The sequence below is a fragment of the Apium graveolens genome, chromosome 3 (assembly GCF_009905375.1).
Source record: "Apium graveolens cultivar Ventura chromosome 3, ASM990537v1, whole genome shotgun sequence".
NCBI classification, from domain to species: domain Eukaryota; kingdom Viridiplantae; phylum Streptophyta; class Magnoliopsida; order Apiales; family Apiaceae; genus Apium; species Apium graveolens.
In genome coordinates, this window is record NC_133649.1 from 78,261,495 (window position 1) to 78,284,725 (window position 23,231).

The window sequence follows — 23,231 nt, forward strand, 5'->3', positions numbered from 1 at the left end:
CCGTCGGTACTCAAAATTCACCATCCGTCGGGTTATCAAAAGGAGCAGGAAGTCAAGGCAGATCACCCATAGAAAGCACCCCAATTTCAAATCAAAGATCCACAAACTCAGGGGGAGTTTCTAGCAATCAAAACTCAATCACACATCAAGACAACATTGAGGTCTCTTCATCTAGGGCTAATCTACCTTAACCAAGAAAATGGACAAAAGATCACCCCTTTGAACTGATTATTGGTGATGTTTCTTCCAGAGTTCAAACCAGGAGAGCAACTCAAGAAGAATTTCTATACAGCAGCTTCCTGTCTAAGGAAGAATCAAAGAAGGTAGAAGAAGCCTTATTAGATCCTGATTGGACTTTAGCTATGCAGGAGGAGCTAAACCAATTTGAAAGGAATAAAGTATGGAAGCTGGTACCCAAGCCTAAAGGAAAGAATCCAATAGACACCAAATGGGTATTCAGAAACAAGATGGATGAAAATGGCATAGTAGTAAGGAACAAAGCAAGATTGGTTGCTAAAGGCTATTGTCAGCAAGAAGGGATAGATTTTGATGAAACATTTGCTCCTGTTGCAAGACTTGAAGCCATCAGAATCTTCTTAGCCTATGCAGCCCATGCCAATTTCAAGGTCTATCAAATGGATGTCAAAAGTGCCTTTCTGAATGGAGATTTGGAGGAAGAAGTGTATGTAAGTCAACCTCCTGGCTTTGAAGATCCAAATTTCCCAGAGTATGTCTACTATCTATTGAAAGCACTTTATGGACTGAAGCAAGCACCTAGAGCCTGGTATGACACTTTATCAAAGTTCCTTTTGGAAAATCACTTCACAAGAGGTACTGTAGATAAAACTTTATTTTTCAGAAATGTGAATGGCTCTAGCATACTTGTTCAAATTTATGTAGATGATATTATTTTTGGCTCTACAGATGAGAAACTTTGTAAAAAGTTTGCCAAACTGATGAAAAGCAAGTATGAAATGAGTATGATGGGAGAACTAACTTACTTTCTTGGTTTACAAGTTAAGCAAGTTAGTAATGGAATATTCATTAGTCAAACTAAATATATTTTTGATCTTTTAAAGAAGTTTGATCTAATGGATTGCACATCTGTAAAAACTCCCATGGCCACTGCAACTAAGCTTGAACTAAACACTACTGAAAAGTCTGTGGATATTTCAAGTTATAGAGGCATGGTTGGCTCACTTCTGTACTTAACAGCCAGTAGGCCAGATATAATGTTTTCTACATATTTGTATGCTAGATTTCAGGCTGATCCTAGAGAGTCTCATTTGATAGCTATTAAAAGAATTTTCAGATATCTCAAAGGAACACCAAACCTTGGCATTTGGTATCCTAGAGATTCTGGTTTTGATCTAACTGGTTATTCAGATGCAGATTATGCAGGTTGCAGAATTGATAGAAAAAGCACAACAGGAACCTGTCAATTTTTAGGAGACAAGCTTGTGTCCTGGTTCAGTAAAAAGCAAAATTCAGTTTCTATTTCTACAGCTGAAGTTGAATATATTGCTGCTGGCAGTTGCTGTGCACAGATTTTATGGATGAAAAATCAATTGCTAGACTATGGTTTGCAAGTTGAAAGGATTCCTATTTTCTGTGACAACACAAGTGCAATTGCCATCACTGAAAATCCAGTGCAACATTCAAGGACAAAGCATATAGACATCAAGTACCATTTCATAAGGGAACATGTAATGAATGGTACTGTAGAGTTACATTTTGTTCCAAGTGAGAAGCAACTTGCAGATATTTTTACCAAGCCACTGGATGAATCCACCTTTTCTAGGTTGGTAAGTGAGTTAGGTATGCTTAATTACTCTTGAATTTATCTGAATTATTCTTGCAAGTTGAAAAGAAGCCAGAAATTTAGTTGATTTTTAGTCTTGGATGAAATTTTGGCTAAGTCAAAATTTATCTCTCGACGGATGACCATTATCCATCGGGTTGAGTCATCCGTCGATATACAAATTGTAAATAAAAATCAATTACTTTTCTGGAATATTTTAAAGCTCGACGGATAACATTTTATCCTCATCCGTCGAAGTGTCTAAATCTTAACCGTTAATTCCCTGAACATTATCCATCGAGTATACTTACAGTTTATAAGCATTACACGACGGATAATGGGTGGAATTTTTAAAGTTTATTTTAAAACGGTAATTTTAGGCAGTTTTTATTGGGTAATTTATTTCTCTTTATTATTTTTATCCGTTGAGTTTGAGCAAAGTATAAAAGCCTATTTCATTCTAATCATTTTCTTTTATCATTCTCAAATTCAACTGTCTTATTTCATTCTCTCTCAAGCAAAAATCCTCTTTCTCTTCAAGCTTTTCTTCCCTAACAATGGCACCCGTAGTAAAGATCATGTCACAGACTGGGTTTATCTATGAGAAGAACAACTTCACTGTCTTGGTCAATAAGGGGATTCAGCAATCTGAAGACTATCATAAGATGATGGACTTCGTGAAGAACTGCAAGTTAAGTTTTGCTATGCTGGAATCACCCACAATTTATTGTGAAGTTGTTGAGGAGATGTGGACAACAGCAATCTACAACTCTACTGACAAAACCATCACTCTGACCATCAAAGGTAATGTTTTCTGTATCAATAGTGATGTCATAAAAGCATGTTTCAAGATTCCCGATGACAATGTTACTGCACCACACACTGACACTGATATTGTCAATATGCTAAATTCCATTCATTATGCACTTCCTACTGCAAAACTAAGTGAAATTAGAAAACTAGGTCTTAGGAAGGAATGGAGTTACTTGTGTGATGTAGTAACTAAGGTCTTTTCTGGAAAAATCAGTAATTTTGATTCTGTGAACATTTCCATGCTTAACATGCTATACATGCTAGTTACAGACAAATATTACAACTTAAGTGATCTGGTTGTGTATGAGTTAAGTTACAAACTAGGTGACTTAGCCAAAAGAGGAAAGAATATTTACTATGCTAGATTTTTTATGCTTTTGGCTAACCATCTTTGTGAAGAGATTGTACTTGAGAACCCAACCAACAAATTAGCGTGTTGGGTTCAAGAGAGAAGAATCATTGCAGATTTGAACAGAGCCAACCATCACAAGGATGTGCCAATGTTCTATTTTCCTGTAATGTTGGCACCTCAGGTAAGTGAGGTAAGTTCATCTACACTCTCAACTATTCGAATCCCTTCTATTTCTTTGACTTCAGGCATAGCTATGGCAACTGTGACAATGACCAAACAGTTGCCTACCAAAGCTGCCAAAACAACTGCAATTCTTAAATCCAAATCAAAGAAAACCCCCTCTGGTATCTCTCAAAAGGTACCAGTTGAAAATTCTACCAAACACAAAGAGGGGAGTGTGAAGGAGGGTAAGATAGGTGAGGGAAGGGGTGAACATCAAAGAAACCCCAAGGATAAGGTTGGAAAGATAAGTGAATCCCAGCCTAGCCACACTGCAGTTTCCCAACAAACTGCAGTGCTTAAAAAGGACAGAAGCTCACTTCTAGCTGCATCCTCCCAAAAGGATGTGGCTATTGAACAAAGCTCTCATCCAAGAGCACAGGCCAAGAGGGTTAGGGACACAAGCCTACACCAAACTTACACTAGAAAGAAGAAATCCAAAACAACTGGGGATGCACAGGACACACACTTAGTGCAAACTGGTGCTAAAGACACAGTCCCTGCACCTTCTCAAATTCAGATTGATGTGGCTCCAATAAATGTGGAGTCACAGCCAAAATCTCTCTTGATAGAAGCCATTGAAACACAATACTCACCAACCAACTCACTGGAAGTGGACATGATAAACACTTCAATTCCTGATTCCCCTTCTTTAACTCTGTTGGGGAAGCCAAAATCTAGTGCAAGTGAGCATCATCTTTTAGATGATTTGTTGGCTCACTTGCCAATTCTTTCTGATTCTATTGTGACATTTGTGCCTCAAATAACTTCAATCAACACAGAGTCAACAATAGTTTCTCTTCCCACCTCATTCATTTCTACTCTCTCGATGGATATTGCTCATCCGTCGAGTAGTGATTGTATCCCGACGGATAAGCTTAACAGCAGTTATCCGTCGGATAGCTTTACCACTCACCCGAGGGATATCATTTATCCGACGAGTGTCTGTGCACAACTTCAAACTTCAATAATTTCAAGTGCAGAAGATTTGGTGGTAATACAATCACTCTTAGGACTGAGAGAGGAGAGTGTATTGAGTGAGAGGTTGGGTTGCTCCCAGGCAAAAAGAGAGGAAAAGAGTGAATCTCAGCAATCCATTCATTCAGGATTAGCAAAAGTGAGTGAGAGGAGTCCCACCTTAGTAGGTGAAGGTGAGGGTGTGAGGGTGGGGAGCCAGGGTGAGACCCTGATGCAACAAAAGAGAGAACATGAGAGAAAAGCAGGTACTGGAGCAATAAGGATGGAGCCAGCCATTGCTAGTGAGTCAATGATTGTGGATGATGCTGAAAAGGAAAGACAATTTCAGCAACATTACAAAGCTGTAATTGATAACATTTCCTTGGATGCTGACACTTTTACTCACCCTGTTTCAGCCTATCAACTGTTGGCTGCTCAGGGCAATGTGGAGGCAGAGCAGACTTTACACTTAGTGCACACCACAGAATCTCTTCAAAGAGATAAAGCTGCTGTCAACAGGATACCTCCTCAAGCTGGAGAGCCATCTGAAGAATTTGGAGTAAATTTTGATGATGATGACTTTAGTTCTTTGAATGGAAGCATGAACTTAGGGGGAGCTGAAGGCCAAATTTCTGCTTTAAGTTTACCTGAATGGGCATGGGCAAAGGACTTTACACCAGGACAATTTGAGGTGTCTTTGGTAAGATAAGTAACAGCTATTCAGCAAGCCCTTCAGGAAGTTTCAGATGCAGGTACCAAGGCTGTTCTTAAAGCTCATCTAGACTCCTTGCACTTAATGAAGATTTAACACTCCAGACAGAATATCAGTGTGGATGAATTGAAAAAGTAGATAGCTGACTTAAAGACATACAACTCTGAGAAACTGGATTCACTAATGCCATATGGTACCATGCATGATTTATTACAAAGGTTGAGAAGAGAATCAGATTCTGAAAAGAAGATAGCCAAGCTAGAGACCAGAGTTCAAGTTATTGAGAATTCAGTGGCCCTACTTCTTCAAAATCAACAGACTCAGACAAATCTTCTCATGTAACTGGCTAAAGCACAAGGCCTAACTCCTTCACTTGATGATAACAAAAAGGGGGAGAGAGAATCAAGTAAGGGGGAGAAAGGACCAACTAAGGGGGAGAACATTGTAGTTCAAATCAGCAAAGTAATTGTACCTTCAATTACTATCTCCAAGCCACCAGTTGCAGATGGTATAGATCTTATAAATGCAGCAGCAGCAAGTTTGAAAGATGCTGATAAAGAAGAGTTGACTCTGATCAACTGGAAAAAGATTGATGAGGAAATACAGAGAAAGTTTCAATTAGTCAAGGAACCAGATCAGTCAGCAATCCATCACTCTCATGTCAAGCCAATCAATGTGAATGAGATGAGCGTGAACTATCTGGAGAAAAGACAATCTTCCTACATCAAGACTACAAAGGCTGAGATGATTCTTAAACCAAGGGCAAACTATCCAAAGTCATCTTTGAAGAACCCTATGGATACTGTGTATGAGACACCCAAGCCTGATGAAAAGAAGCTTCTGTCAAGATCTATTCTTCTCTACAAAGATCCAGCTGATTCAGCCTCAAGAGAGAGAATTGCAAAGATATTCAGGAATGGGAAGGAAATTTGTGTGGTAGCTGGACATCCACAATTTGCTCAAGCAAAAGAAGAAGAAAAAGCCAGATTGAAGCAGGAAAAGAGGCAAGCTGCTCTAGATGCAAAGAAGTCTAAACAAAAGAAAGAACAGTTTGCTATCTTGACCAAGCTACAGGCTGTGAACTCTTTGTTGGATTTTTAAACGCAGCAGGGCGTGGAAAAACACTTTTACACACACAAAATCCAAATAAAAGCATATAAATCGTGAATAAAAATTCGAGGGATCGAATCTAACCTTTTAAAATAATTCGGAGACAACGATCAGAGATCCTTAGCAGTTGCTCCTCAAGTGTGAAGCACTCCACCGGTATCCACCAAGAAAATGACTTTTAGGAGGAGGAGGAGGTGGAGAGAATTTGGTTTTCTAAAACTTTTGGGTTTCTGGGGTTGGAATAAAATAGGGTCTATAATAGTGTATTTATAGGCAAAATTTTCAGCTGAAATTTTCCCATAAATAATATTATTATTATCCCATTTATTATTCTCATTAATAATTAAAACACCTTTTAATTATTAATCCTTTTTCTAAACACTTTATAAATAATTCTCTCTCTTGATTTAATTTCCAAAAAAAAATTAAATCCTTAATTAATAATATTAAGAACTTTTCTTAATTAATTTATAATCAATTAAATCTCATTTAATCAATTATTAAATTTTCCAATTAATTATTTATTTCACAAATAAATAATTATTAGCCATTATTAATTAATTCCTCCACCATAAAATCATTCTCCTTTTATGGTGTGACCCTGTAGGTTCAATATTAAGCCGGTAGTAGAAATAAATAATAATAAAACTATTTTATCATTATTTATATAAATTCTCTAATTTATTAAATATGATTAATTAATTAATCACATTTATTCTACATCGTGAGTGATGCTTCTCAACATATCGCGACTATCCGGATAATATGAATTCACTGCTTAGAATACCAAGAACCTGTCAGTGAATAGTTACCGTACAATAAACTCCTTCTACCCTACAATGTTCCGATTAAATACAAGGCATGGATCTCGTGTCAAGCCTATCTAATTCAATCACTTGCTTACCATTTAATATGCATAGTTCTATGCAAATTAGAAACTCCTTTCTAATTTCATTCACTCTGGCCAGAGATTCCTGAACTAGCATAAGTGGATCAGCCTTGAACATTCGCTTCCTTCACTGGAAGGGGTAGATCCTTTATTGATCATACACTATCTTCGTGTACAAATTCCTATACCCAGAAGAGCCCTAATAATTGTCCCTGGAGACTAAGAACTAAACCAAAGCATAGTTCAGTGTACACAAGATGACTATGATGACCTCAAGTCTAAGGATACTTGTACAAGTATCACTAGGTGAACAACTGCTGACACGTGAGTGAACTCTATCAGTTGTTCAGCTGTGCGAGTCATGTTCAGTGAACTTATTCTATAATAAGAACCTACATACTAGCTATAGTGTCACTACACAAATGTCTATGAGAACAGACATCCTTCATAATGAAGCAAGCATAGTATGTACCGATCTTTGCGGATTATTAATTACCAGTTAGTAATCCTATGACCAGGAACTATTTAAGTTTAGAGTTATCATCTTTTTAGGTCTCACTATTATGATCTCATCATAATCCATAAAAAGCTTTAATCTAAACTATGGTATATCTTATTTAAACACTTAAATAGATAAAGCCCGTAATAAAAACAAAACAAGTCTTTATTAATATCAATGAAATCAAAACAGATTACATAAAAGTTATTCCTAAATCCTAATACATGATTGGACTTAGGACATATTCCTTTCAATCTCCCACTTGTACTAAATCCAATCACTCTGGTATCTAATACGCATCTTATCTTTATGACGATCAAAGTGACTTTCATAAAGTAGCTTTGTGAGTGGGTCTGCTATGTTGTTATGTGTGTCAACTCTATTTCAATACAATACAAGAAATGTTACCGTGCTCCCACTAACCCTTTTGTAGACGCATGGTTCATCTTCGTTTTTGATAAAATCAAACTCTTTGATTGTCTCATCAAAACGAATGTTCCATCTTTCGAGAAGCCTGCTTTAAACCACATATGGTTCGCAGCAGCTTACACACTAGGTTTTCATTTTTCTTGGAAAGAAAACCATCTGGCTAATTGCCAGATCTCATAGTCGTAGTAAGCAGCATTCGCAAGCAAAATCCGAACTGATTTTAACAGGGCTACAGGTAAAAAGTTTCATCAAAGTCAATCCATTGCCTTTGTTTGAATCCTTTTGCCACAAGCCTGGCCTTATAGGTCTCCACCTGGCCATCTGCTATAATCTATCTTTTGTATACCGTATACATAGATTCCATTCTGGATTTCATGGCACTATGCCATTTCTCTGAGTCAACACTACTCATAGCCTCATTATAGGTCACAGGGTCGTCATCATCAATGATCGACAACTCATTGTCATTCTCAATGATAAGGCCATAATACCTCTCAGGTTGGCGAGACACTCTCCCTGACCTATGAATGGGCTGTTCCACAAAAGGTTGTTCAGTCAGAACAGGTGTTTCCACTTGATCCGTAGTAGTTTGTGCTTCTTGAACTTCATCAAGTTCAATTTTGCTCCCACTGTTTCCTTCAAGGATAAACTCCTTTTCCAAGAAGGTAGCATGTCTGGAGACAAACACCCGATGATCGGTGTAAAAGTAATACCCTAAAGTCTCTTTAGGATATCCCACAAAACTACATTTTACGGATCGATATTCCAGCTTATCTAGGTCAACTTTCTTGACATAAGCTGGACATCCCCAAATCTTAACGTGTTTAAGACTCGGTTTCCTTTCTTTCCATATCTCATACGAAGTTTGAGGAACAGATTTTGGAAGGCACCAAAATCAGTAAATATGCTGAGGTTTCCAATGCATAACCCCATAGGAATACTGGAAGATTTGCATAGCTCATCATGGACCGAACTATGTCTAACAAAGTTCGATTTCTCCTTTCAGATACTAATCTGGAGGAGTCCACTGGGAGACTATACCATTTACTTTGAGATAATCCAGAAACACTCCATTAAAGTATTCACCACCTCGATCTGATCGAAGAGTTATAATACTATGTTTGGTTGTCTGTCCACTTCATACTTATACTCTTTGAAGTTTTCAAAGGTTTCAGACTTGTGTTTCATCAAACACATATCCGAATCTAGATCTATCATCTATGAAAGTAATGAAGTATGAAAATCCACCCATGGCTTGCGTAGACATTGGTCCACATACAACTGTGTGTACCATTCCTAGCAAATCTGCAGCACTCTCTCCATGTCTACTAAATGGAGACTGCAGTGCCACTATGAAGTGATATTTTCATCATCCCTTTTCTTTTATTAGTTTTTTCAATCTGAAGTAAATCATGTCACATTTATACAGACCATTATTTAAAGCACCGTGTCCATAAGGAATATTATCTCTTAAGAATAGAACATTCATTATTCTCAATAATAAATGAAAATCCAGCCAAGTCTAATATGGGAATAATATTCCTCACAATCGAGGGAACAAAATAACAATTATTTAAAACAATAGTCTTGCCCGTAGGCATATGTAAATGAAATGATTCTACATCTTCAGCAGCAACTCTTGCTCCATTTCCATCAGTAGAATCACCTCCTCTTCCTCAAGAGTCCTACTTCTCCTTGGTCCCTGCAACAAATTGCAGATATGAGAACCACGGGCGGTATCTAATACCCAAGTAGAAATTTGATTTAATGACATATTCACTTCTGTCATGAACATACCTGAATCAGAAGCGGTAGTCTCACTACCCTTCTTCTTCTTCAATTCTGCAAGGTAAACCTTGCAGTTCCTCTTCCAGTGCCCCACCTTGTTACAGTGAAAGCAAACAACTTTGCTCTTGGGGTCTTCAGCTTTTGGTGGAACCGGCGTTTTCTCACCTACTTTCTTCTTCTTGGAAGAGTTCCTCTTCCTTTTCTTAGGATTGGAACCTTCACCAATTAGAAGAACAGAACTTTTCTTAGGGGAAAAATTCGATTCCGCAGTCTTCAACATGTTGTGGAGTTCAGGCAGGCTAACATCCAACTAATTCATGTGAAAGTTCACAACAAACTGCGAGAACGAACTCGGAAGCGATTGCAAGACCAAGTATTGGCTCAGCTCCCCATCCATGGCAAAACCAAGTTGTCCAAGACGTTCAATCAAATTGATCATCTTAAGTACATGGTCATTCACAGATGATCCCTCAGACATCCTACAACCGAACAGCTCCTTCGATATCTCATATCGAGCTGTCCTCCCTGCCACATCATACAACTCTTGTAGATGCATAAGGATAGTGTGAGCATCCATATGCTCATGTTGCTTCTGTAGCTCAATGTTCATGGAAGCTAGCATGATGCATTAAGCAACATTTGCATCATCTATCCACTTACGATACACAACATGTTCATCATTATGTGCATCACTAGCAGGTTCAGTAGGCTTAGGTGAGTCAATCACGTATTCCAGCTTTTCAATCCTGAGAACAATTCTCAAGTTTCGAAGCCAGTCAGCATAATTAGGACCAGTCAATTTATGAGCATCTAGTATGCTCCTGAGTGATAGTGCAGAAGACATAACGTACAAAGTAAATCTGTAAATGATAAACACATAACAACACTTAGCAAATATTCGATTTCATTTCAAAACACTATATGAATCGGGTCTTTATTCATAAGTGGCTCCCACTAGTTTTCCTAATTTATTCAACCCCCTACATGAAAAATTAAGCATTCATAATGCTAGTGGGAATAGGGATCCTACATTCCATTACACAACCCCGGCTGTGGCACGAAACGCCATGTAATGTTCAATAGGCAGGCAACTCTTGTCAATTACATCTAATGTTATTCCCTAATCAAACTTTAGCCTCTTGAATAATTGAGTCACGGCTGTGGCACGACAAACTCAATATTCTAAGTCAAGTCTAACCCAACATTCCGTACAATTGAATCAGTCCCCAAAGGCCCACGGCTGTGGCACGTAACGACCTTTAGATTCTTATTCAATGTACACATCTCTATGTAATAGACAAGTATTTCTTATTTCGAAATCAAAGCCCTCGGCTGTGGCACGAAACGACAATGATTCAAAAATAAGAACTACTTTCTACCATATTGGAAGGCTATGACCGACACAAGCCCGTTGTATCATTGGCCAATTACTACTTGATATTATTTAATTTTAGAGGGATTATATTACGTTACAATCATAATCATATTATAAAGAAATTCTTCCTTTTAAATTAAATATTTCAAATCAATAATCAATAATCAGATGATTCCCAGATCGGGTGGAGCATTATCAAGAGGCGTCACTTAATAACCCTTTCTTACAGATAGAAATCTGTTGTTGACAGAATCATCCTTTCTCTCATATCGAAAATTCATATTCAATTACGTGTTTCATAAACACAAGAATCTCATGATTGTATTCATAATATTATTATTAAGGTTATGAAACAATTTCACTATACTAGGTTGTCTAACAAACGCCTTATGTTTATTTAAGTTCACCTAAATCTATCATCGCATGATAAACTAAGCATATATCACATATATCAACATGAATAAACATCAAGGTAGGCATGTTACATCATCTAGCACATTAGTCTAAGCATTATACATCTCTATGTATCACATGAAGCATTTAAAATTAATTAAAACAATCAAAAACAGCTTTAAAACACTTCATGGAAATATAAACAGTTCAAAACTTTTATATAAACTAAAATCGATCACTCCATTAGATCCGTCTCGAAAAAACAAATCCAACGGTATATTGCACGCCCAAAACGGAGTTACGAAACTCCCAGAAAATCAATTTTAAAATCAACAGACGGGCTGTAACGCATTACAGGAACGCGTTACAGGACCTGTAACGCATTCCGGTGATGCGTTACATCCCTTTTCAGCCATTAAAGGGTGTAACGCATTCCGTAAATGCGCCACAGGTATGTAACGCATTCCCAGAATGCGTTACACCCCTATTTTTTTTTTCTGGAGCCGCTCTTTTCTCTCCTCGGTTGCCGTGCATGTCAGACCTGTACCTTGCTTCTTCTTTTCACACAGCAGTACAACACAGACAGTACAAGCAGATGTATGGATAATATATATATATACTAACAATTAATATATATATATACTTATTTAATTACGAATTTAATTGCAAGAACTTCCAAAATTCATAATAAAAAATCTATACATCATAAAATTATGAAAAAAATACCCAGACGATCTACAACACTTGTAGAACCCAGATCAACATTCAAAATTATTCTGAGAAACGATTTCTCATCAGACAAAATTAATTCATAATATAACTTGTAAAAATCATAATTAATTCATACAAGCACATAAAATTCTGAAATTTTTATCACAGATCTATATGCATACAACCTATGCTCTGATGCCATTGTAGGATTTTTAACGCAGCGGGGCGTGGAAAAACATTTTTACACACACAAAATCCAAATAAAAGCATATAAATCGTGAATAAAAATTCGAGGGATCGAATCTAACCTTTTAAAATAATTCGGAGACAACGATCAGAGATCCTTAGCAGTTGCTCCTCAAGTGTGAAGCACTCCACCGGTATCCACCAAGAAAACGACTTTTAGGAGGAGGAGGAGGTGGAGAGAATTTGGTTTTCTAAAACTTTTGGGTTTCTGGGGTTGGAATAAAATAGGGTCTATAATAGTGTATTTATAGGCAAATTTTTCAGCTAAAATTTTCCCATAAATAATATTATTATTATCCCATTTATTATTCTCATTAATAATTAGAACACCTTTTAATTATTAATCCTTTTTCTAAACACTTTAGAAATAATTCTCTCTCTTGATTTAATTTCCAAAAAAAAATTAAATCCTTAATTAATAATATTAAGAACTTTTCTTAATTAATTTATAATCAATTAAATCTCATTTAATCAATTATTAAATTTGCCAATTAATTATTTATTTCACAAATAAATAATTATTAGCCATTATTAATTAATTCCTCCACCATAAAATCATTCTCCTTTTATGGTGTGACCCTGTAGGTTCAATATTAAGCCGGTAGTAGAAATAAATAATAATAAAACTATTTTATCATTATTTATATAAATTCTCTAATTTATTAAATATGATTAATTAATTAATCACATTTATTCTACATCGTGAGTGATGCTTCTCAACATATCGCGACTATCCGGATAATATGAATTCACTGCTTAGAATACCAAGAACCTGTCAGTGAATAGTTACTGTATAATAAACTTCTTCTACCCTACAATGTTCCGATTAAATACAAGGCATGGATCTCGTGTCAAGCCTATCTAATTCAATCACTTGCTTACCATTTAATATGCGTAGTTCTATGCAAATTAGAAACTCCTTTCTAATTTCATTCACTCTGGCCAGAGATTCCTGAACTAGCATAAGTGGATCAGCCTTGAACATTCGCTTCCTTCACTGGAAGGGGTAGATCCTTTATTGATCATACACTATCTTCGTGTACAAATTCCTATACCCAGAAGAGCCCTAATAATTGTCCCTGGAGACTAAGAACTAAACCAAAGCATAGTTCAGTGTACACAAGATGACTATGATGACCTCAAGTCTAAGGATACTTGTATAACTATCACTAGGTGAACAACTGCTGACACGTGAGTGAACTCCATCAGTTGTTCAGCTGTGCGAGTCATGTTCAGTGAGCACCTACATACTAGCTATAGTGTCACCACACACATGTCTATGAGAACAAACATCCTTCATAATGAAGCAAGCATAGTATGTACCGATCTTTGCGGATTATTAATTACTAGTTAGTAATCCTATGACCAGAAACTATTTAAGTTTAGAGTTATCATCTTTTTAGGTCTCACTATTATGATCTCATCATAATCCATAAAAAGCTTTACTCTAAACTATGGTATATCTTATTTAAACACTTAAATAGATAAAGCCCGTAATAAAAACAAAACAAGTCTTTATTAATATCAATGAAATCAAAACAGATTACATAAAAGTTATTCCTAAATCCTAATACATGATTGGACTTAGGACATATTCCTTTCACTCTTCTCAACAAATTCCCTCTCAACCAACTCAAGCTACTAGATCAAAGAAGAAGATTGAAGAACAGAAGAAATCTCCAAGAAAGAAAGAATTGGCTAAAAGAACAAAAAGAAAGTTGAATATTGTTAACAAGGAATTGGAAGATCAATTTCCAATGGAATCCACTAAAGCTGAAACTCAAGCATCAAAGCCCTCCGTGGTATTTGAAGACATAAGGGTGGTAGACCCCTACAGGAACATACATGGAGAGCCTATTGTGCCAAAGGATGAGCCAATAGAGTGGGATAAATTACCAATTCCTGACTTCAACTTGCCAATTCTCACCAAGCCAAGAAGGATAAAATCAAGGGCAGTCTAGAAAGTGAAGCTGTCACCTCTCAAATCCAAGGCAGTAGTCAAAGCTCAACCCAAGATCAACAAGGAAGACTACTTGTACTTGTGTGACATCAAGGAATTTTCAGACCTAAACCTTTATCTGGAGGAGCTGGATGAGGTAAGGGCAATTGATGCATACAGAAACCTACCTGAAAGGTTGGTATTCAAGTACAAAGGAGGAAGGGGGATTCAGTGGCCTCTTCACAGGATACTTCAAGAAAGCCAAGCTGTGTTGATCAAAGTCTATTCATCTTTCAAGAAAAACTTTGGGTTTAATGTAACTGCAAGAAGATTAGTATTGAAGAAGATTGAAGAGCTAAGGAGTGTTAGAGCCAAAGATGCACTACCCAAAACTCTTATCATCCTATACACATCTAAGGCCCTACTGGCTGATGAAATTCATGGATGACAAGGGTGTGAGAAGATTCTTCATACTAGAAGACCAATTGAGTATCTCTAGCAATGAGACTCTTTTGGAAATGCAAGAAATGTTAGATCTCTCAGAATCTGATGAATTAGAATTCCACAGACAGCTCCAAAATCAAATTGAAGAAAACAACAGAAAGCTTGGAAGAAGATCCAGACCTTCAAGAAACTAGAAAAATATGCTCAGGCTAGAGGAGCATCTGGAATTGACTGTGAGCCAAACCTTGTATACCTTGTTTAAATTGAAGCACTTTCAGTTTTATCTACTTATCTTTAAAGATATATGTTTAGGATGTTTTGTTATCATCAAGTGTCTTTTAATTTATGGCTACAATTCCAGTAGACATAAATTAGGGGAGATTGTTGTGAATATGTTGTGCACTTGATGATTACCTAAACAAAACATCTAAGTAGATTTTACTTAGTGAAATAATGTAGCACTCGACGGATAAGAATTATAGTCCCGACAGATAACTCAGTTTGAGTACCGACGGATGAGTAATTTATTATCCATCGAGTGAGTAGCTTATATAATGATAAGTTTGTAGCACAGTGTTGTATGCACCTTTGTATAGAATCTGTAGTAGCATATAAGTCATGTTGACTTTGACTAGATATGCATAATAGGTTGATTAACTGTACATAAGCAATGTCTTGTAATTCTGTATAAGTGAAATGAAGTCAAGTGCCAAAATAGCTATCAACGGATGCTTAACAAAGCTTCGACGGATGATCAAATGACTTTCAACGGATGTTCAAAATAGCAGTCGACGGATGATCAAGTAAGTCATCGACGGATGATCTGAAAGTCGACGGATGATAATATCAAGATTCAAACATCAGTTGAACAGTGAAAGCTGACACACAGCCGTCGAGATTGGATACAAACACTGTGGAAGCCCATTAACTGGGTAATAGAGGACGAAAAGCAGCAAAGATCAAGACTGTTATATTTTATATTTATTCAGTTCTTTTGACTTTGTAATCTTGGTAAAATATATAAACCAAGAGAGTAGCAAATATAAAAATAACTAAGAAAACTAAGTAAGCTTAGAAACAAACACAGAGAAATCTTTGTAAGCACTATCTTTAGCATTTCCTGTGTTCTTAGTTGTTCTATCTTGTAAAAGCAGCTGTGAGCATTTCTGCACTCAGAGTTCTCTCGATATATTAATATATATCTCTGGTGGAATTGTTTAAATCCACTAGAAAGTTTTTAAAGACTCTTGTTTTGATTCATTAAAGTTTATATTCCGCATTGTGCTAATCAAAATAGATATATCTATAATCGAGTTGAACATTTTTATTTCAAGAAAAAGATAAAGAATTCCATTCAACCCCCCTTCTGTAATTCTTGCTATATTGTTAAGGGACTAACAAATCCTACGCTTATGAGTCCACTCTTCCGAGAGTATACGAGGTGATTACCACGGCTGAAAACCCTTCAAATATAATCTTATTCTTCTGAGTCCATTCTTCTGAGAGCATACGAGGTGATTATCACGGATGAAAAGCCTTCAAATATAATCCTATGCTTCCGAATTCACTATTCCGAGAGTATTCGAGGTCACACCCACGACAGAAAAGCCTTCAAACATAATCCTACTCTTTTGAGTCCACTCTTTCGAGAGTATACGAGGTCACACCCATGGATGAAAAGCCTTCAAATTTACTCTTACTCTTCCGGGAGTAAGCGGAGTAGGTGCCTTATTGGGCCGAGTAACCTTCCAATAAGCCTACTCGGCTGAGTTCGCTCTTTCGAGAGTTTTTGTTCGTGGTCCCCATGACCCATTTTGTTCATGGTGATGTTCATGGACAGTTGATCATGACCGTGGACATCCTAGTAGATCAAGAACTTTCGATCGTGATTGTGGGTACTTGGTTGGCTGAAGGCCTTCCTGGGAGGCTACTTGGCCTTTTTTTCAATGACCTTTGGACGTGACTGATGAGGTTCTGTCATGGATGTGGTTGGCCAATAACTCGAATCTTGAGTTTTGAACCTTGAGTTTTCGGACAATGTGTCTCGGTCATATCTGTGACGGGCCTTGATCATGAATTACCACGTTCGTGTTCGGGGCGGGCCTTAAACTTTATATGTAATTCCTTTATGTCAAACTCTCTAAAATTTTTCAATCCAGAAGCCATTTTCGGTTCTAGTTCGCTAAGATTTCTGAAAAAATTTCAACTACCTCTAGCCTTCGTGGTTGGGAAAATGGCCAAATGAGGCAAGGCAAAGGTAGAGTCCATGTCTAGCCTTTGTTTCACAATCATTTCTTTAATATTCTGAAAAATTCATTAAACGGGGGGGGGATGCCTTCCCGAACAACACTGATCCCGACTTTTTCTATCATTCATGTAAAATGAGTGGGTCGGATGTGAGGGAACTCAAGGAAAAGTATAGCTTTTTAAGTTATACTTAAACTTTGTGAGCCGAGCTATATCGATAGAACTTGTAACTGTGATGGAGTGAAGCTATGTGTTTTTAAAGGAGCCTTCGAGGCTAGTTGAGGTTCCCGATCCATCATTTTATTTGTTAGTTGAGCTCAAGGTTCACCCTCGTCAACTGTATACAAATGCTTGGAGGATGATCACCAGTTTTAGGTTGGGCTGTCATCAGTTTGGACATCCCTTTGTGCTCTTCTATATTTAGGAGTATCTTCATCATCAAGAATTTTCCTCTATTAAGAGCCAGATGTTTAGGAGATTGGGTTCAATTTTTCAAGACGAGCTTTACTGTGTACAAGACAGTTTGCATTTTATCCATGTTCTTAATACTCAAGAGTGATGGAACAATTTCACTATCGGATCTACATGACTTTACAGGCCTTTCTTCTTTAGTGGAAGTTTGATACTTTAAATTTGTTGTCTAAGAGGAGCCTAGTTGGATTAAGGCCTCTCTTAGAGGTTGGTCGGCCTCATTAGGTTGGATGGAGTCCCTTCCAAGGGATGTCTGGTTGGCCCAATGCCTTTCTTGGAGGTTCATCGGCCTTCTTTGGTCAGTAAGAGTCCGTAACTTAGACTTTAGTCGACTGAATATCGTCTTGTGATGCTAAAAATTCTAAACCTTCTGGTTTGAAGCGTGCCGAGTTTGAGGCACATCGTCACTGCTTAAGGTTTCTAGCTTGTACGATCCTCTTCCTAGTGTCATCTTAATAGGGCTGTCCAATTTTTTTGAAAAATCCAACATTTGTCCGAAAAATCCAAATTCGTATCCGAGAATTGTACACATACTTTTTACATATATAAATATATCATTTGTGTTTAATCATAAAAAATATTCTAAAATCATCGTTAGTACGGTAGGACCATCAAAAAATTCAAAAATTCCGATATCCATCCGAAATATTCGCATTTATATCCAAGAAAAAGCGGATATTATCCTTATCCGAGATAAAATGGATATTATTCATATTCGAATTCGATAATTGCGGATGCGGATACAGATATAGGCAGATCCATATCTGAATTATCCGTTTGACATCCCTACTTCTTGACCTTGTAAGGTCCTTCCTAATTTGGGGCCAGCTTCTCTTTCTCACCAATTTCTGATTCCTCAATCTTCCTCAACGTTGATGCTCTGTATTAAGGGCGTTGGCTTCATCTCGTACTTCGTCAATGAGGTTGAGGGCGAGCCTCTTGCCTTCTTCATTAATTTTTGGTTCATATACTTCAACCCGCAGTGATCCATGGGTGATTTCAAAGGGCACTACTGCCTCGGCTACGTAAGCCGACATGAATGGGGTAGCTTTAGTTGCAACTTTGCAAGTAGTACGATATGCCCAGAGTATATCATCTACCCAAGTGTTCCCCGAGTGTTCAACCCTCTTCTTGAGTCCATCAAGGATGATTCGATTAGTGAATTTTGTTTGCCCGTTTGCTTGAGAATGAGCAACTGAGGTAACTCGAAGTTCTATGCTTTTGTCATTATAATATTCCTTGAATTCTTCATTTGTCAAACTGTTGCCCATTATCTGTAACAAGGATACGCGGGATTCCAAATCGACATAAACCATTCTCCCAAAATAATTGAGAAATCTATTTGGTGGTTATCTTGGCCAGTGCCTTGGCCTCAATCCACTTGGTGAAGTAGTCAATGACGACCACAATGAACTTCCTTTGTCCTGATACTAAGGAAAGTGAACTAGTATGTCTATTCCCCACATCACAAAAGGGATGGGAGAGCTAATGGACGTGAGCTCAAACTACAGGAGCGTGCCTCTGGCATCTATCATACTGTCAAACTATAGGAGCGTGCCTCTGGCATCTTGATAAGTGGATTTTATATCTACTTGGAACGCTTTATTTCAGGCTTAAGTTGGTGTTTTGGACTCAAATTATTGGTATTTTTGATGTGTTTTTGTGTTTGTGCATTTCAGGCATAAGTTAAATGAAGAAAGAAGCTTTTTAAATAAATATGATGAAAATAGATCAGAATTGTAAGCCAAGTAAATTCTCAAGTTGTAGATAATCTTGTTAGCTTCGCGTGGGCAGTTGAATCGCTTAATTCTGACGAGCAAAACTCAAGATATGGCCAAAAGAAGAAATGTCAGAATTTTTCCAGAATGTCAGCGCGGCCGCGCTAGAGTCAGCACGCCCGTGCCGCTGAAAACACTATTCCAGCGCGGCCGCGCCCGAAAACAGCACGCCCGTGCCCGGTTTCCGCCCCAGAATCCTGATTTTAATCAAAATTGAAGATTTTGAGAGTTCTGGTCATCCTGGAGCCTATATATACCAATAAAAAGATGTTTTAACAACAAGGAAACCTGGGAGAGAAATAGGAAGACCTAGAGAGCACGAGAAGGCTACAGAGAAGAAGGTTTTTGTTTTCTTTGATTTAGGCGATACTTGGATGCTTGTTTTCGATTTGTCTTTGAACCCTAGTACTCTTATATTATTTGTTATCATACTTTCATTGGAACCCATAGTGATGATGAGTTCGATTATTAACTAATCGTTATCGTGGGGTTCTAGTGGATTTATTTATGGATTTCTTTAGTTAAATTGTTTCGATACCTTAGTGTGTGATGATTGTATGATAACCTAGTATTGGTTGGGCTTATTCGTCTTATGTGCGTAGCTAACATATAAGATAGCATGTTAATCTCTATTGAAGTGACAATGAATATAGAGGTTTAGAACTTGCCATGCTAACATAGGTTCATTTGTTATTGTTAAGCATGATTCGTAGGTAATTTTAACCATCTTACTTGCCCTATATAATCACGATAGATAACTTGCGCATTAAACCGTTATGTTTTCAATTTTTATAGACATATAAGGACTAAGCATAATTGGTGTATATTCAACTTCTATCTCTTTTGTGGATGCTTGGTAGTAAGGTATTTGTACAACGAAAGTTGGCGTTTACTAGTTTCGTGTTATCTGATTAGTGTCATCACCATTACATGCTAAGGTTAAGAACAAAAAGGCTATTGAATGAAGTATTAATGAAGTTAGAATCCCATGTTTGTCATATATAGTACTTTAACCTTAATTCTCTTAGATAATGTTATTTAGTATAATCTCTTAGTTTAATCAAAACCCAATTTGTTATTTGTCTTAGCATTGAGCGATAACCATACATTGTTGCATAGGTGCATAAATTGAACTTAACCTAAACCAGTCTCTGTGGGAACGAATCTGATTTACATCTTATATTACTTGCGAACGCGTATACTTGCGTGAATTTTAGCGCGTGTTTTCGCCCTAACAAGTTTTTGGCGCTGCTGCCAGGAAACTCGGTGTTAATTTTTAGTATATGCACTTGTCATCAGTGGTCGTTAAAGTTCACTGACTCAGATTATTTTACTTTCACGGTTTATTTGTTTATGTTTCAGGTACTCATTACAATAGGAGATCCAGCAGCACGAACAAAAGCCTTGATGGATTTTTCTCAACCCAAGATCAATGACATTCAATCTAGCATTGTCAGGCCAGCTATCACAACTAATACCTTTGAGATCAAGCCTGGCATAATTCAATGGGTGCAGAATTTAATCCAGTTTAGGACTTCTCCAACAGAAGATCCCAATATGCACATTAGGGATTTTGTTGAGATCTGCGACACCTTCAAGTTCAACCGTGTTTCTGAAGATGCTGTGAAGCTGAGACTATTCCCATTCTCTCTGAGGGACAAGGCTAAGAGCTGGTTACACTCTCTACCATCTGGTTCGATTACTACTTGGGAAGATCTTGCTCAAAAGTTTCTCACTAAATTCTTCCCTATGACAAAAACAGCTGCAATCAGGAATGCTCTTACTCAATTTGTGCAACAATCAGGAGAATCTTTATATGAAGCTTGGGAGCGCTAAAAGGAGATGCTTAGGAAGTGTCCTCATCATGGAATGCCTGATTGGATGATCATCAATTATTTTTATAATGGTTTGGGAGCACAGTCCAGACCCATGCTCGATACAGCATCAGATGGAGCCTTATGGGCTAAGAGCTACGATGAAGCTTATGATCTAATTGAACTGATGGTTGCCATTAAATATCAGTATCCAACCCAGAGACTTCCACAGAGCAAGGTAGCAGGAATTCTTAGAGTGGGTACAACTACGGCTATCACTGCTCAACTAAAGGCGTTGCTGGCTAACTATGGAGTTCATCAGAGGATGAGTGTTTGTGAGCTTTGTGCAGGTTCACATACGATGAAGCAATGTGCTATATCTAGTGAATTAGCTCAGTTTATGAGCAACTTTTAGAGATCACAGCAACCAGTTCTAAACACTTATCATCTTGACAACTGGAATCATCCTAACTTCAGCTGGAGCAATAATCAGAATGCGGTACAATAGCCTTATCAGCAGTTTGGATCCAATCAATTCAATCCTCCTGGTTGTCAGCAACAGTATGCACCAATACAACAACTCCAACTTCAACACTACCCGCATAGAAGTGTCGATCAATCTGCTAATGAAAAATCTGAATTGGAGGAGTTGAGGCTTATGCACAAAAACCAGGCTCTTATATGCCAAAGCCAGGCTGTTTCTATCATGATTCTGGAGGACCAAATAAGGCAAATTGCTAATGCCTTATTGAATCGACCATCGGGAACGCTTTCTAGTGATACAGAAGCCAATGCAGGCAAGAGGGAAGTTGAAGAACAGGTGAACGCCATCACCTTGAGGTCTGGAAAGGTCGCAAGCCCCCAAATTCAGCAAGACGAAGAGCCTAAAAAATCTCATGTTTCAGAAAATGCAGTTGTGGCTGAAAAAGATGTGTAGAAGGAAGCAGAAGTGGAATTAAGGAAGAAAACTGTGGAACACACTCCTCCTGAGGGTAATACAGGGGAGAAACAGGTCTATCCTCCACCTTCTTTTCCTAAGAGGTTGCAGAAGCAAAAGTTGGATAAGCAATTTGCTAAGTTTCTGAAGGTGTTCAAGAAACTTCATATCAACATACCTTTCGCTGAAGCTCTTGAACAGATGCCTAGCTATGTGAGGTTTATGAAAGGTATTCTCTCTCGAAAAGTGAAGCTCGATGAGTTAGAGTTTGTTGCTCTAACAGAGGAATGCAGTGCTGTGCTGCAACATAATTTGCCTTCGAAGCTTAAAGATCCTGAAAGCTTCACTATTCCTTGCACCATCGGAAACTTGTCATTCGACAAGTGTTTATGTGATTTGAGAGCTAGCATCAATATGATGCCCTTGTCTATCTTCAAGAAGCTTGGTCTACCTGATCTGAAGCTGACATATATGTCCTTACAGTTGGCCGATCGTTCTATTATATATCCATGAGGCATTGTGGAGGATGTGTTGGTCAAGGTGGACAAACTTATCTTTCCTGCTGACTTTGTTATTCTTGACTTTGAGGAGGATAAGAAGATTCCCATTATCTTGGGGAGACCATTCTTAGCTACTGGCCGAACTATGATCGATGTGCAAAAAGGAGAGCTTATGATGAAGGTTCACGATCAAAAGGTCACTTTTAATGTGTTCAAGGCAATAAAGTTACCCACAGCTAAAGAGGAGTGCTTTAAAGTAGAGTGGGTCGACTCCGTCATGAATTCAGAGCCTGAGCAATTGCCAAAGTCACATACCTTAGAGAGATCCTTAATTGGGGAATCAGTTATTGAAGATGAAGAAGAAGCAGAGCAAATGCAGGTTTTGAATGCACCCCCGTGGAAGAGGAAGTTGGATATGCCATTCGATTCTCTTGGGTTAGCAGATCTGAAAATTTCTCAGGAGCGTTTTGAACCGTCTATTTAAGATGCTCCCACACTTGAGCTTAACCCACTACCAGATCACTTGAGTTATGCATTCTTAGGTGCACCCCATGATAAGGGCTTGGGATATATTTTTGATGATGTAGAGGGTAGCCGAATAGAGGGTTCTTCTCATGTGTAGCAGATAGTTGATTGGACTGGTATTGGTGATGAGCAGTACAGGTAAGTAACTAGGCGTATGGAGGCCATGCACGACATTCACCGTCATTTTACTACAGATTTGACACAGGCTTTGGGCACTATTTTTCGAGCCACTGGTGTCGAGGTTGATTGGCCACCTGATCCTCCACCCGAGAAGGGTGATCT

At 37.8% G+C, this 23,231-nt stretch overlaps 1 protein-coding gene and 1 non-coding gene across 2 annotated transcripts; both read right to left on the reverse strand.

Moving 5' to 3' along the window:
* Positions 1-18,261: 18,261 nt before the first annotated feature.
* Positions 18,262-18,711, reverse strand: LOC141714370 (uncharacterized). Its single transcript, XM_074517890.1, has one exon. It carries the CDS (start codon positions 18,709-18,711, stop codon positions 18,262-18,264), a length of 450 nt encoding a protein of 149 aa, XP_074373991.1.
* A 2,226-nt stretch (positions 18,712-20,937) lies between these two features.
* Positions 20,938-21,044, reverse strand: LOC141716285 (small nucleolar RNA R71). Its single transcript, XR_012572999.1, has one exon. It is a non-coding gene; the product is annotated as a small nucleolar RNA R71 (small nucleolar RNA).
* Positions 21,045-23,231: the final 2,187 nt, after the last annotated feature.